This window comes from Sminthopsis crassicaudata, chromosome 4, assembly GCF_048593235.1.
Source record: "Sminthopsis crassicaudata isolate SCR6 chromosome 4, ASM4859323v1, whole genome shotgun sequence".
NCBI classification, from domain to species: domain Eukaryota; kingdom Metazoa; phylum Chordata; class Mammalia; order Dasyuromorphia; family Dasyuridae; genus Sminthopsis; species Sminthopsis crassicaudata.
Genome location: NC_133620.1, coordinates 233,085,133 through 233,100,040, shown reverse-complemented (window position 1 = coordinate 233,100,040; position 14,908 = coordinate 233,085,133). Strand labels below are relative to the sequence as shown.

General features: G+C 34.3%; 1 protein-coding gene across 3 annotated transcripts in view; it reads right to left on the bottom strand.

Annotated features, from left to right (window-relative positions):
* Positions 1–12,309: 12,309 nt before the first annotated feature.
* LCA5 (lebercilin LCA5) overlaps positions 12,310–14,908 on the bottom strand; it is a 47,907-nt gene continuing 45,308 nt past the window's right edge. For 2 of the 3 annotated variants that reach the window (XM_074310452.1, XM_074310451.1), the window contains 2 exons: positions 14,047–14,863; positions 12,310–12,446 (listed from right to left, as the gene is read on the bottom strand). In XM_074310452.1, coding sequence (XP_074166553.1) covers positions 14,067–14,863 — 797 coding nt within the window. In that variant the 3' untranslated portion in view covers positions 12,310–12,446; positions 14,047–14,066. Of the gene's footprint in view, positions 12,447–13,849; positions 14,864–14,908 lie in introns of those variants that run through there. The other variant, XM_074310449.1, reaches the window with a different exon arrangement.

The window sequence follows — 14,908 nt, the reverse complement described above, 5'->3', positions numbered from 1 at the left end:
TGCCCTCTTCCACTACAAATTCCCATTGGCAGTGAACAGATGCAAATCAGCAGTCATGTGGATATCATGGGGGGTGTATATTATAGGTTTAATTCACTTCCAAATTTTATCCAATCACAGTCAACCTTTATAAGATGGAAAATAAACATTTAAAAAATCAGCTTCCCTTTCTCTTCAGATGATTTATAATAAATTATTTTAAAAGCTTTCATAATTAAGGCAAACACACTTTTAGGGAAAAGGTATTCTTTTGTACATGATCTTTATATGCATATAGTCATCAGTGTAGAGACTACAAAAATAGTTACATCCGTTAAGACTTTAGTTTCTAAATTTAACAGTAAAGTGTATCAAATTAAAAACCTAAAAGAAATGTGCATTTTAATCAAGATCTGAATATCTCCTTTTCCCTTCTGCAACAAACTTATGACATCACTGAATTTGTTTCCACAGATTATAGACTTGCAATGCTGGAAAGAACCTCAGATTTAATCTAAATCAAACTTCCTTGTTTTAATCTACAAAAACTGAGGCCCATAGAGGCTAAATGACTTGCTCAAAGTTACACAGTCAGCTAGAAGTTACCCCGAAACTGGAACCTCAATGGACTTTCTGCTAGACCATTGTGGCTCGCCAGTGACACTTTATCTGGCATCCAATACTCATTCAACATTATTTAAGTCATTGCTCTATGCCATATTTCAAGTAATGTATAAGAAAGAACCAAAAACAATGTCCACCCTCAAAAGGGGATTAAGTTCTATTGGGGGAAATACAAAATATACACAAAGGAAATACAAAGTAATTTCTGGAAGAACAGGAGCCTAGTAAAAGGAACATTCTAGCGAAACTCTTAAAATATTTCTAAATAATTTTAAAATAACATTTTCAAATCAAATTCTAAAGTGGCATAATCTACAAAAGGTCAGGGTGAAATATATATGACACCTTCACAAAAACAGACTGCGTATTAGGGCATTAAAAACCTCACAACCAAGTGCAGATAAGCAGAAATTTTAATGTACTTTTAAAGATCATAATACAATAAAATTACACTAAATAAAAATCCATGGAAGAATGGATTAAAAATTGAAAATTAAATAATATAATCTTAAAGAATGAAAGAAGTAATCATTAGTACAACTGTGAAAACAATTAATTATTACTTAGTGATAATAATGAGAAAACAGCAAAATCTGTGGAATTCAAAGTAATATTTAGGGGAATATTTATCTTTAAATATTTACATAAATAAAAGAAAGAACAGTTCAATAAACTGTGAAGGTAAAAGAAACAAATAAACAATAAGACAAGCAAAACAAAAATCCAACCCCCAAAACACCAAAATAGAAATCCTAAAATTCAAAGAAAAGATTAATGATAGTGAAAGTTTAAAAAAATGAACTTATAAGTAAAAGTAGGGGTTTGTTTATGAAAAAGAAAACGATAAATAACTGATTGACTTAATTTAAAAAAAGAAAGAAAACCAAAATTACCATCAAAATGAAGAGTGACTTACCACCAAAGGAAAAAAAACACACAATAAAGCTATTAGGAGCTTTTTTGCCCAGTTATATGCCAATAAAACTGACAATCTAAATGAAATGAATATTTAGAAAAATGTAAATTGCCCAGATTAGCAGAAGATGAAATTAGGACATTCATATAATGTCCTAGAGAAAGAAAAAGAAATCTATAGCATTCACAGCAGGAGCCTTTCCCATCCCCTGACCTACTTCCTTCAATTAACCCTTCATGGGTGGAGGGAGGAGGAGGAGGGGAAGAGGCAGTGACATAAACAGAACCACCTACGAAGCAGCATATGACAAGATTACAAAAAGCATTGGTTAAAGCAAAAAATGAAGAACAGGATATATCTGATTTAAAAAAAAATGCATACCCTGTGATTGAAGAGCTTGACTCTTCAGGTCAAAAAAGGAGAAGATGCACTCCTTTTGATTTGGAAAAAATTAAGGATTTGAAAAAAGGTTGCACTCTTTATAGGGCCACATCATCTCATGTTAAAATGTTACTAGGTAGTTTGGCTTATGAAATCCTAACCCCCAGTGATTGGAAATCCATAGCAAGGGCATGTTTAGAACCTGGACAAAACTTGTTGTGGCTTTCAGAGTATCGTGAATTATGTAGGATTCAAGCCAGATGCAATAGGCAAACAGGAGTTAATATACAAATCACTTTTGACCAACTATCAGGTGAACATCAGTATGAAGAGAATTCAGAACAGGTTAATTACTCCACAACAGCTTATGAACAGATTGCAACTGCTGCTATAAAAGCTTGGGGGGGGGGAGTTCCCTCCCCAGACAAAAAGATCGAGGGGAAGCCTTCACAAAAATAGAGCAAGGTCCCAATGAACCCTTTGCAGATTTTGTGGGATGTTTGCAAATAGCTATCACAAGAACTATTGGAGAAAATGCAGCTACAGAAATAATAAGTCAACTGACTAAGGAAAATGCTAATGAGGTTTGCAGAAGAATTATATGGGGACTACACAAAGATGTTCCTTTAGAGGAGATCATAAGATGCTGTGCTACGGTGGTCACAAATGCTTATTATACCCAGACTATGCTGAACATGGAAAGACAGGGTCCCTCTTGGCAAGGGACTACTAAAGAAAGTCGATGTTTTCAGTGGAAAAGTGGGACTTCTGAGAGCCCAATGTAGGTATAGAGATAGAGTGAGAGGACAGGGTGAGAGAATAAAACCCAAAACCCTATGTCCAACATGCCACAAGGGCTTCTACTGGGCCTCAGAATGTAGATTGACCCAGGGAAATGAGAGACAGGGCCCAGCCCCAAATTATCACACAAAAGACAGGTGGGGCATGATGGCAACTAAGTTTATACCCAGAGTGTCTTTAGAAGGTCAGGAGTCTGATGTGACTATCAGCCATAAAGCAATCACATGGCAGAAAGGGATTACATGATCAATCAGCAGAAAAGCAATCAGATAGGCAGAAAGGGATTACAATTGGGGAGAAGAATGCAGGCTTTTTAACCCAACAGAAGGGCAGTGTCCAGTGAGAGCAGCTTCAATATAATGAGCAGCTCCAATGTAATTGCCAGATGATGAGGAGACATTTATAAAGTGGTAAATAGAAGGGACTAGATAGGTTAACTGCTTGGGAGAAAGTGTTTGCTTGTATTTCTACAGATGGAGAAGGAATCAGATGAGCGCCAATGAGCCATATTTGCCTTGTCCATCAGAGACAGAAAAAGAGAAAAACCTCAAAACAAAGGAAAAGACCTAAGAACAAAATCTGCAGGAATCACTGGATTCCCTAACACAAGAAGAGATTGTTGTAGGACTTGAAAACCAGTAAGAATCAATCATTGAATTCCTTGAGATGAAAAATTGTTGATGCGACTATTGCAGGACTCCAAAATTTGCAGGAATTATTGGATTCCTGGCACATGAACTAATGGACAATAGATTGGTTTTGGATTATTTCTAGGATTTATGGACATATATAAATCCTCATGTTGATTCATATTGTTACATCACTAGTAGCCTGTGTTATAGTGCTATGTGCTTATGTAATTTATGTAATTATGTGTAATACATCCCATATTGATGTATATATATATATATATATGTATATATATATATATACATATATATATATATATATATGTATATATATATGTATATATATACGTGTTTTTAAGAGTGCGCCCCTTCAGAAACCTGCTAATCTGATTTGATTTCCCAGTTCCTTTGGTGTTTTCATTTCCCTTCCTGAGATGTCAGGGAGGGTGTGATCACCTCCTTTTTATGGTGTTTTCACTCCTTTTTTGAGCAGTCAGGGAAGGTATGACCACCTTCTTTTGGGGGGTTCTCACCTCCTTGAGAAGTCAGGGAGGTCATGACCACCTATGTTCTAAATCAAAAGAAAGTGAGAGATGTTAGAATTCTTACAAAGTGCTAAGCTAGTGGAATTGATACAGACAATGGTTGTTTAGCAGGGTGTTTAACAGTTCTCTAGATGTACTTAGTACTTACTACAATTCCACAAGATTCACACCTAAGAGAGCCTATATAAGCTAGGAGCCTCAACAAGGATTGACTCCGGGAGATTCAGAAACCAGGATTCAGTCGAGAGATTCACAAGCCAGAGAAGGCAGTCGGGCAGAACTAAGGAAGACAGAGAAGTGGTGGCAGGCTGTCCTGTGGAGAACACTGAAACCAAGATCTGGAAGGCCTCCAGAAAATTAGCCAAGCCCCAAGTGAAGGAGATAAGATTTGGAAAGAGAAAATAAAGGATTTTGGACTTTAACTCCTGGCTGCATTTGAGGTGATTATACTAAGGCTGCCTCCAGAAGCCCCCCAAGAAACCTGTTCCCAGAGAAGATTTATATTTTAGAGAAGAATATTACAGATCATATCAATAACAATAAAAAAAAATAAAAACAACAAACTAAAACCATATAATTAAATAAAAAAAAATCAATACAGGAAACTATTTTGATAAGTTTCAACATCTATTCCTATTTCTAAAAAAAATTGGAAAATATAGGAATGAATGGAACTATTCTTAAATTGATTAGGAGTATCTATCTAAAATCAAAAGCAAGCATTATCTGTAACGGGAATAAACTTAAAGCCTTTGCAGTAAGGATGTGGTAAAGCAGAGATATCCAATATTAACAGTATTATTCAATATTGTATTAGAAATGCTACCTTTAAAAATAAGATGAGAAAAAGAAATTAAAAAAAAAAAAGAAAAAGGAAATGAGGAAACAAAACTATCAGCCTTTGCAGATAATACGATGGTCAAGTTAGAGAATCTCAGAGAATGAATTAAAAAGTTAAAGCAATTAACAACATTAGCAAAGTTGCAAGATATAAAATAAACCCAAATAAATAACTAGCATTTCTGTATATTACTAATAAAACCTAGCAGGAAGAGACAGAAAGAGAAATTCCATTTAAAATAATTATACACATATTCAGAAGTCTACTGCTTAGATGTACCTAGAACTTATGAACACAGTTACAAACATTTTCTACACAAATATAGAGCTAACCAACCGGGGAAATATTAATTACTCATAGATATGGTTAGTCAACGTAATAATGACAATTCTGGCTAAATTAACTTAACTTACTCATACAATGTAATACTAATCAAAAGAAAATAATAAAACACAATAGAATAGAAAGTCAGAAAGATCAAGGAAATCAATGGGAAAAACAAATGAAAGTGATTAGCCTAGCAGTTCTAGATTCCAAACAATACTATAAAGTAGTAATCATTGAAACAATATGGTTCTGGATAAGGAAAGTGCTGTACCAATGGAACAGATTAGATTCATATTAAATAAAAGTAAATGACCATAGTAATCTGATTATTTGGCAACCCAAAAGATCCAAACTTTGGTAACAAGAAGTGACTTTCACAAAACCTAGTGAGAAAATTGAAAAACAGTCTGGCAGAAAATAGGCCTATACCAATAGTTCCATACCATATAATAAGATAAAGTCAAAATGGGTACATGATTTAGACATAGAGGATGATCTCATAAGCAAATTAGGGGGACATGGAAAAAATTACCTGTCAGCTATGAAAAAATTTATGAATACACAATAAAGAGAGAGGACCACAGGGGATAAAATGATTAATTTTTATTAAAGTTTTTGAACAAAGTAATTCAATACAGGTAAAATTCTAAAGAAAGCAGGAGGCTGAGGCAAAATTGTAGCAAATTTCTCTGATATTTAGGGAATTAAGCCAAAATTATAAAAATAAGAGCCACTCCCTGTTTGACAAATGGTTAATGCATATTAATAGGTTTTCAGAAAAAGAAATCAAAGCAATTAATAATCATATGAAAAAATGCTCCATACATCACTAATAATTATACCTATCAGATTGGCTAATATGACAGAAAAGGAAAAGACAAATGCTGCAGGGAATATGGAAAAATAGGGACACTATTGCACTGCTAGAGAAATTGTAAATTGGCTTAACCATTCTGAAGTATGATTTGGAAATATACACAAAGGGCTATAAAATCGTGTATGTACTCTTTGACCAAGCAATACAACTAGTAGGTCTATATCCCAATGATATCAAAGAAAAAGTACAGGACTCATATGTACAAAAATATTTAGAGCAGCTCTTTTTGTGGTAGCAAAGAACTGTTAATTGAGGAGATGCCCATCAATTGAAGGAGAGCTGAACAGCTTTTGGCATATGACTATGATGGAATATCACTATGCTGTAAGAAATGACAAAGGAGATGGTTTGTGAAAACCTTGCTGCAAGACTTATATGAACTGGTATGAACTGAAGTCAACCAAACTAGGAGAACACAGTACACAATAACTGGAATATTGTAAAAATAAAAAAAACTTGAGACTTAAATTAACTGATCAATACAATGATTCCTGACAATTCCAAATAACACATGATGAAAATTGCTATCCATATTCAGAGAACTTATGACCTCAGTACAGACTGAAGCATATTTTCACCTTATTTTCCTTGCTTTTTGTTTGGGACAACATGGTTAATACAGAAATGCACTTTGCATGACTTCATATGTATTACAGGTACCATATTGCTTGAATGGTTGGGGGTGGAGGGAGGCAGAGAATTTCAAACTCAACATTTTTAGAAATGTTAATAAATATTTTTAAAGATAAAAAATAAAACTGAGTAGGGAAAAACATTTTAAAACCCTAAGTAATTTCTAGAAGGGAAGGTTATTAGCAATTGATGGAAGCAGGACAAATTTTCCATAGAAAGTGGAACCTGAGCTAAGCCTTAAAGAAACCCAAATATCCCATGAAGTGAAGGCAAGGCTGGAAGACATTGTAGAGATGAGAGACAGCCTCTGCCAAAGCACAGAGATGAAAGATGGAATTCTCCATCTATTCAATATATTTTTTTAATGTACTGATACACACATACACCCCCCCCCATATTTTTTTATTAGAATGAAGGTTTGAAGGGCAGGATACATAGCACAGTAGTAAACACTTAATAATTGACTGATTTTTTTAAAAATTAGGAACAGAAAATAGGCCAGTATTGCTGAATTTTCGAGCTCATAAAGAGCAATGTATAATAAGCCTGGAAAGATAGGTTGAACTCATATTTTAAGGGCCTTTAAAAGCTAAAAGGGAATTTGTACCTTACTCTGTAAGCAAGATGGAATCACTGCTTGTGAGCAGGAAGTCACTTGGTCAGATCTGTGTTTTATAGAAGCTATATGGAAACATTGGAGTTGGGAATGACTGGCTGCAGAGAGACCAATTAGGAGGCTATTCCACCTGCACAAGTGTAAGTGACAAGGACTTTCAACAAATGAGAAGTTCAAATACAAAGATGGGAATATAAGGGAGAGATCTTCTAGAAGTAGAATACATGAGATGTAGTACCTAAATAGCAGAACATGAGAAGTCAAGAATAACTTGGAAGTTGAGAGGCTGAGAAAATAGAAGATTGCTGGTGTCCTCATTTGGAAGAAGTAGGGAAAGATAATGTTTAAATATATTGAGTTAAAAGTGTCCACTAAGCATCCAATTGAACAAACAAAAAAAGCATTTGGTAGTTCTACACTGGAGTTTAAGGGAGAAACTGAGAGCTGTCTGGATAGAGATGATAGTGGAAAGGTAGTAAGATTACAGAATGTATAGTATAAAAAAAAAAAAAAAATTTAAAAAGGGTCCAGAACAGAAACTTGTCATATGGCCATGCATGGGATGGGGGGAGGGGAAGAAACATGGATGATGCATCATTAAAGAGACTGAATGTCCAGAAGAAGACAGCCACAAAAACTTCCTCACAAATACTTGAGAAAGGAAAAATTATCTAGAAGAGGCTCATCAAGGTCTTCAGCATTAGACCCCAAGATTTAGCAAGTAAGACTTCATTGGGAGGGAAAAAAGACATCATTGGTATCCTTGGGGATAGCAGATTTTTTGAATGATGATTCAGAAGCCAAAAGGCAAAGGGTTGAGAAATGAGGCAAGAAATTTGAAGCAATAATAATAGACTACATTTTCTAGAATTTTAACTATGAAAGGGAAGAGATGCAGATGGGTAAATAATCGTTTCCTGGCCATTCAAACACCATGTTGCCTGCAATGTGGCCATTATTTTCATCCATTGACATCTTCCCCATCAACACATTGGATTCCACTCCAATGATATTGGGCTTTCATAGGAGGGGCACTGCCTTCTCTTGCCCAGACCCAGGTCTAGGATAGAACAAGGGAGAAGAATGTAAAAGATGACACACATAGAGAGATGGGGAGAAGAGTTCATTAATGAAAGATGGCCTCAGTTATTTTCCCCCATGAAGGGATACAGTCTTTGTTACCAAATTTGTAGTTGACCCATTCAGAACATTTATATGATTTTCTCTAGCTGCTTGTTAGAAAAGAAAAAACTGATGGAAGGGGCAATTTGGAGTTGGGACTTTTAGAAAGAAGTATGTGGTAATACCAAAGAAAAGGTAAAGGATTCAAGTTCAGAGGTCAACATAAAAAGTTGAATTGGTTAACAAAGGGGTAGAAATGTTGAAGGGCTAAAGGTGGGACCAAGTGCGGGGTGGTCAAAGAAATGTGCATTATGGGTAGTAGAGCTAGAGCACTTGTGAGTAATAATGACATCAGGAGTACGGCCATTCCTGGTATGACTGAGATGAATGAAAAGTGCAAAGTATGGGAGGTGAGGATGCCCATTAACTGGAAAGCACGTGTATGTGAGGTGACATCATCGTGAACATGGAATACTATAGAGTATAAGGACAGGGTTTGGGGCAGAATTAAGATTATGAGCCAGGAGGGAAGGAGAAAGAACTTTTACTAAGTAGTAAAGGGTAGCCAGCAGATCTGGACCAGATGTTATCTGGATGGAGTGAGTGCCAAAGGAGAGGTCACTCCCATTAGAGAGAGGATCAGAAAGAGGCAGCAAAGGGCAGAAAGTAGGTCTATTTCTCCCTTTGTCTAAAGAGGCTAGGGGCATGACAAAAACGCATCCAGGATTAGAGGGCAGTCAGGCTTGGTATCTTTAAGGGAGGTCAGTTTTCTATGATCGCAGGAAGGTACTTGACAGAAACCAGTCAGATATGAAGGGCAATTTGTTAACAACAGAACAAGTTTCAGGAAGCACAATGGAAGGGAAAGGGGCAGAATGGATAGACTGAGGGAGCAGGGAGCAGTAATAGAAAGGGACAAAAGGGCGCAGAAACCTATGGATTACCTTTTGTAGTAGTAAAGGCACTGTCTGTTTGTCATTCCCCAAGAATGAAATAGAAAACTGGGGTAGCAAAGAAGTTCCTTTCTGGGCATTTCTCTCTTCTGGTCTAGAGCCAGCAATCTGGTGGGGTGGCTAAGAGATGGTGAATACCTCGCCCTGCCCTCCAAACAATAACAAAATGTAAAGGTTTTTTTGGTACAACCAGCAGTGATTTCATTGGCATAGAGAAACTATAGTAAGGAAACTTCCTTTAATAGTAAGTGCTATGCAATTTGTAGCCATCAGGAAGTGCCAGGAGGAGCACAGGGAGTTTGAATGACTTGCTTAAGGTTTCATAACATGAGGGAAGTAGAACATGAATCCAGGTCATCCAGAGTCAGAGACAAAACTGTCCATTTATTGTAACATTCAGCCTTTCACAAAACTTGGAGTAGATGCTTAATAAATTCCTGATGATTAATATATGCTACCTAAGTGAATTTTTCCAGAAAATGGAACCTCCATTAAATGATAAAACTGAAAAAAATAACTTGCCCAGAGTCACAGTCAGTCAGCATTTATCTGAGGCTTAAACTCAGGTCCCAGAATTCTATTACTAGTCCTCTTTCCATTGGATATTTGAATTGCTTCAACAAAGGATATCAAACACGGTGAAATTTAACCATTTCTTGATAAATATTATTATGAACAATCATTGTTGCATTGTGTAGGTATGGTTTGGTGTCTGTCAATCCTGTAGTTTTCCTGCCACTCCCATTTCCTTCTACTTATCTCTTTCCAATCTGCTACTGGCCTTTAAAAAATCAGATAATTAAACTCCTAGAAAATATTAGTTGAGTAAAGTAGGAGGTCTTATGACTACAAAATGGAGGCTCACAGATTTCCCATCACTTTCAAAGGGATAGCTGTGGTTGGATGGACATGTAGGTTATTGCTCCATACAATTTATTCTTCAGATTACTAAAGAGTTCACCCCTCCTATTGTAACCTGAGGTTTACTCATCTCTTTGGAACAAACAGTGCTACCCAATCAGGCACTACAACCTTGAAAAAATGTAGATGAAGAATGGGAAAAGGGGAGATAATCAGAAAAGTTAGGCATATAAGTAAAAAAGCATGAAATGTTTGTTTTTATTTTATAAATCACTTTAGTCATTCATTCTTTGCTATTAAAAGCAATATGTGCTATTAAGATAGCTCTTTAGGGTGAAAGGATTAATTAAAAGTCAATTATCTGATAAGATTAGCATATGGTCTAACCTGTCTCTAGGCAAATCCTTCCATTTAAATTACAAAATTCTCTCAAGTTAAAAAAAAAAAAAAAAAGAGGTAAATTATAAGAAAAATTAACTCTATGGCTTCTGTTTCAACAATATATTTTCTGTGTAATTCTATGATACTATTTAAATAAGGGACCATAACATTCTTTTAACTTTAGTAATAAGAATTCAGAACATAAGAAAAACACTTGATTCTTGTGGAAAGAACTGACTTCCCCATTCTCAATAGATCTGTTCATAAGAGGTCTGTTCTCTAAAATTTCCTGAGTTTTAATATTTTCCTTTTTTAAAATAAAATTTTAGGGTTTTAAAACTTGAATTTTAGGGCTACTTTAAATTTTTTTAAAATTTAATTTATTTTAATTTATTTATTAATATATATTTGACATATAATATATTATAAATAATAATAATAAATTAATTTAATTTAATTCTGCTGTCTGTCTTTGCAAACTCTTACAGTAAGTAAATAAACATTAGATAAGAAAATGTTAAAAATAAACTACTTTTACACAATAATGATCTAAGTATAAAATCTTTACTCAAATTCTTAAAAAAACATTTTAAAAACTAAACAATAGTATAATTAGTACATTTGGGGAGAAAAATTAGCAGATATGCACAAAATTAACATTACATAATATTAGAATCATTGTACACCAGAACTGTATTACAGTAATTATTTTACAAATGTTAAAAATGATTTGTAATATATTAAATGTTTATCTGTTAGACATCAATGTCTCTTTATTAAGAAAGTGAGGACTGTTTAATATAGGTCAGTGCTATTTTGCCCATTTTTAATATCTAAAAGATCACATTTCATAAGATGATAGGGATAATATGTATTAGAATCTTAACTAGTTAAGTCTTGTCAAACTAAGTGAAGAGGTATTGTGTAGATTCCAAGTTAAATATTAGTTTGAGGTCCCCTAGTATTCCTGTTATTGGAAACCAAATTTTTATAGCCAAATTCATGAATACTGATGGAAGAATAAATCATTTATCATTACATGTACAATTCTTTCATTCCTTGTTGTAACATTTTCCCTCATTCTTCATCCAGACTTGTTTTTTTTTTTTTTTTAAATCTAAAAAATCATGAGTACACTCATTGTATATACAGGACATTCCTACTACAGCTGATGGTCAATTTTAACATTCACAGGGACACTATCTGAAAAAGATACCTCTTGTCCACATCAATTTGCCAAAGCAGAGCTACTATCTTAAAGAGCAGGCACTATAGCTGCTTACTAACTCAAAGATTCAAGGCAACATTATACTGATGATATTCCCTTAATGTCTATTTGAGTGTAGATCAGATCTCTAATAGCATATTAAAATTTCAAAACTACATTAAACAATTTTGAGCTGACAATTTTTTTCATTGAATGAGTTAAGAAATATACACGCCTGTAGGTATAGTAACATACATACATTCCTTTTTCTGTGTGCTATAAATGAACTGCATGTAAATCTTCATCTATTGTTTGTATTTTGGATGTTCAATATATTTTATTTAAGTTAATAATTCATCAAAAATTACATTATACATATAAAATTTACTACTATAAAGTAGACACTAAGTTAAAATGGAAACATTATTGTGCCTGCCAAAACTAAATGCACACCTCTCTTACTGGGGAAATATTTGTGTTGGCAGGACTTTCTTGCTGTAATGATAGAAATTTTGCTGGAGGGACTGTCCTTAGAACTGATCTGGAGTAGTTCTAATATAAAGACTCAATATAAAATCTCACACCTGGTTAAAGAGTACATGAGTAAGGAAAAATTAAGGGATGATGCTACATACAAGTCTCTGGGGTTGTGGCAGCAATGAGTTGTTAACATAGTGAAATATCTTCTGACTTCACCTCTGTCTGAATGTGCCAGGGATTTACAATCATCATGGTTGCAGAAGTCTTCAGAAGCTGTGTTAAGACAAGCCATAGCAATCAAATTTGATTGAGGAAATGAATGAAGAGAGTCTTCAGGTCAAGTAATTAGGGCTATTTCCTGCATTAAATCTAATAAAGGCAAAACTCTTGTGTTAAGGGGAGAAATGGAAACAATAAGAATTCAGTAGTTTTAAATTATCATAAATTTTCTTTGTATTAATCTCTTTCAGAAACTTATGAAATAAGTTCTAATCATCAATAGGTAACATCACCAATTTCTGGAATTCCAACATTATTAGTATTTCTTAAATCAAAGACAGTGGCACCTCACAAAAAGCTGGCTAGGGATATTTATTTTAAAATATTTCTCCATCACTAAGATTTTGAAATAGTTTTTAAAATATATTGTAATAGATTTTATTCTAAAGTCTTCCTGAAAACCAAATAAAGTCTGAATTATATGGATTTGGGGCATCATTAAGATCAGAATCTCACGCTATAAAAGCATTTTCCTAAAATGCAAGTTCAAAATTCTTGACCTCAATGTGTGTAATACTATCACCATTATTTGCTTGCTAATCTATAATCTTGAGGCACATACATGGTGAGGGAACAAAAGTATCCTTCCCTAATAAAATTTAAATTTCCTAATCAGGATAAAGCTCTACCATTATAAGGCTTATCAAAGCTGGGGCCTACACACTCTTTCCCTGAATTTGTTCTCCCACTTCTAGTTCACACATTTGATCTGAACTTTGGTAGTCTAGCAACCATTTCTGATAAAGAAAACCAAAGATGGCTGACCTATTGAAAAAGCTCTTTCCTAATTAAAATTGATAGTGAACATGATTAAAGGGTTTACAAAGATTCTTCTTGGGGGGGAAAAAAAAAGTTTTGTTTAACTCTCTTTTCAACTAGCTCTATGAAGGAACATCAGTAGATGTTCTTCAGAAAGTCATTAATTTCTGATAACATATGGGCATAATGGAGGTTAACAATAAGGTGGACTGCACAAAATTAAGCATTCACTCTGCTGCTCTGTTGGTAATAGTTCAGATGCTGAGGTTGCCTGACAGACAGTTGGAGAGAAGGGCATCCTGACATTGCCCCTATTTACTGACGCAAACTTGCCTACTACAAGGTGGGAATCCTGACAAAGTGTTGTTCAGAAGCCACATCACTTAGTTTGATCAGTAGAAAGGACTCCTTTCACCAATTATTCCTTTCCTTCATAAAGGAAAACTGACTATATTCAGTATTATGATGATGATGACAGATGTCAAGCTAACAAAGTGGAACCTGAATAGATGAATGAAGAAGTCTCCAAAGACATAAAACCTGAGCTAATTTAAGAGACTATATATATATATATATATATATATATATCAGTTAAGGAGGGGGAAAAAGAAAAATCAAGAAGAAAAAATTTAAGCCTATTTCATTCAAAATAAACTTTACTCTTGGCAAATTAAAATGACATCACATAGCTATTTTGTATAAATTACTTTTGCTTTGGCTATTTCCACTGTTATTTGACTACTTAGACAACTCCTAAATAAGGAATTTCTGAATATCTCAATTGGGTAAATTCTTTATAATAAATACTATATTTAGGTGTTTTAGTAATATTTACAATTTGAAAAATATGTATAGTCATCTCAGCAGTACTTCTTCAATTTCTTCTTCCAAAGAATCTACTGCCTTTACTGCTGGTCGGTTGTTTGTGTGTTTTAACCGATGCCTGGGGTTAAAATTTCGCTCTTCACTGAAGAAAAAATCCTCATCTTCATCTTGTCCTTTGCCTCTGCTACCTTTTTCATTGAGGAGTACATTTAGATGGTCAAAGTCTCCTTTGCTATTAGTCAGAAATTCAGAGGTAGTATTTTTAGTAGAAAGGGCGCTGTTGGCACGGGCACCAAATAGTTGCTCCATGAGATTAGTTTTTTTCTCCTCTTTTATACTTAAATCTCCACTATCTTTAGTGCTTCTTGACAAATCTACAATGCCACCTTTCTGACTAAACACACTCGATCTCCCTGATGTTTTCCCAAAAGAAGGCACATAACTACCAAATGTGAAATCAGTGGTTGGGCTCCAAATATTTCTTTTTTTCTGATCATCATTAAATGTGGTTGTGTAATCTCCATCTTGACGCCCACTGAATAATAATCTGTCAGTGGCTTCTGAGAACCTGAAACTTTGGGATCTTTTCTCTGGAGAGAGTAATTTTGGGTGTGACCCTCTTAAGTTCAGGGAGGTTTGTATTTCTCTATCAATTTCATCCAATTTAGCAAGTAAAATCTCTCTCTTAAGTCTGTCTTCTTCTTCATCTTCAGACTTTTGATTCTTTAAATTTTCAATCTCGAAAATTGATGTATCCATTATAGGTTTTTCTTCTTTCTTTATTAAAAGCATATTTTCTGTTTGATTTTTAAGCTCTTTTGCCCAATCTACATGGAATCAAATGACAAAACAAAAATACAGATTAAATTTCA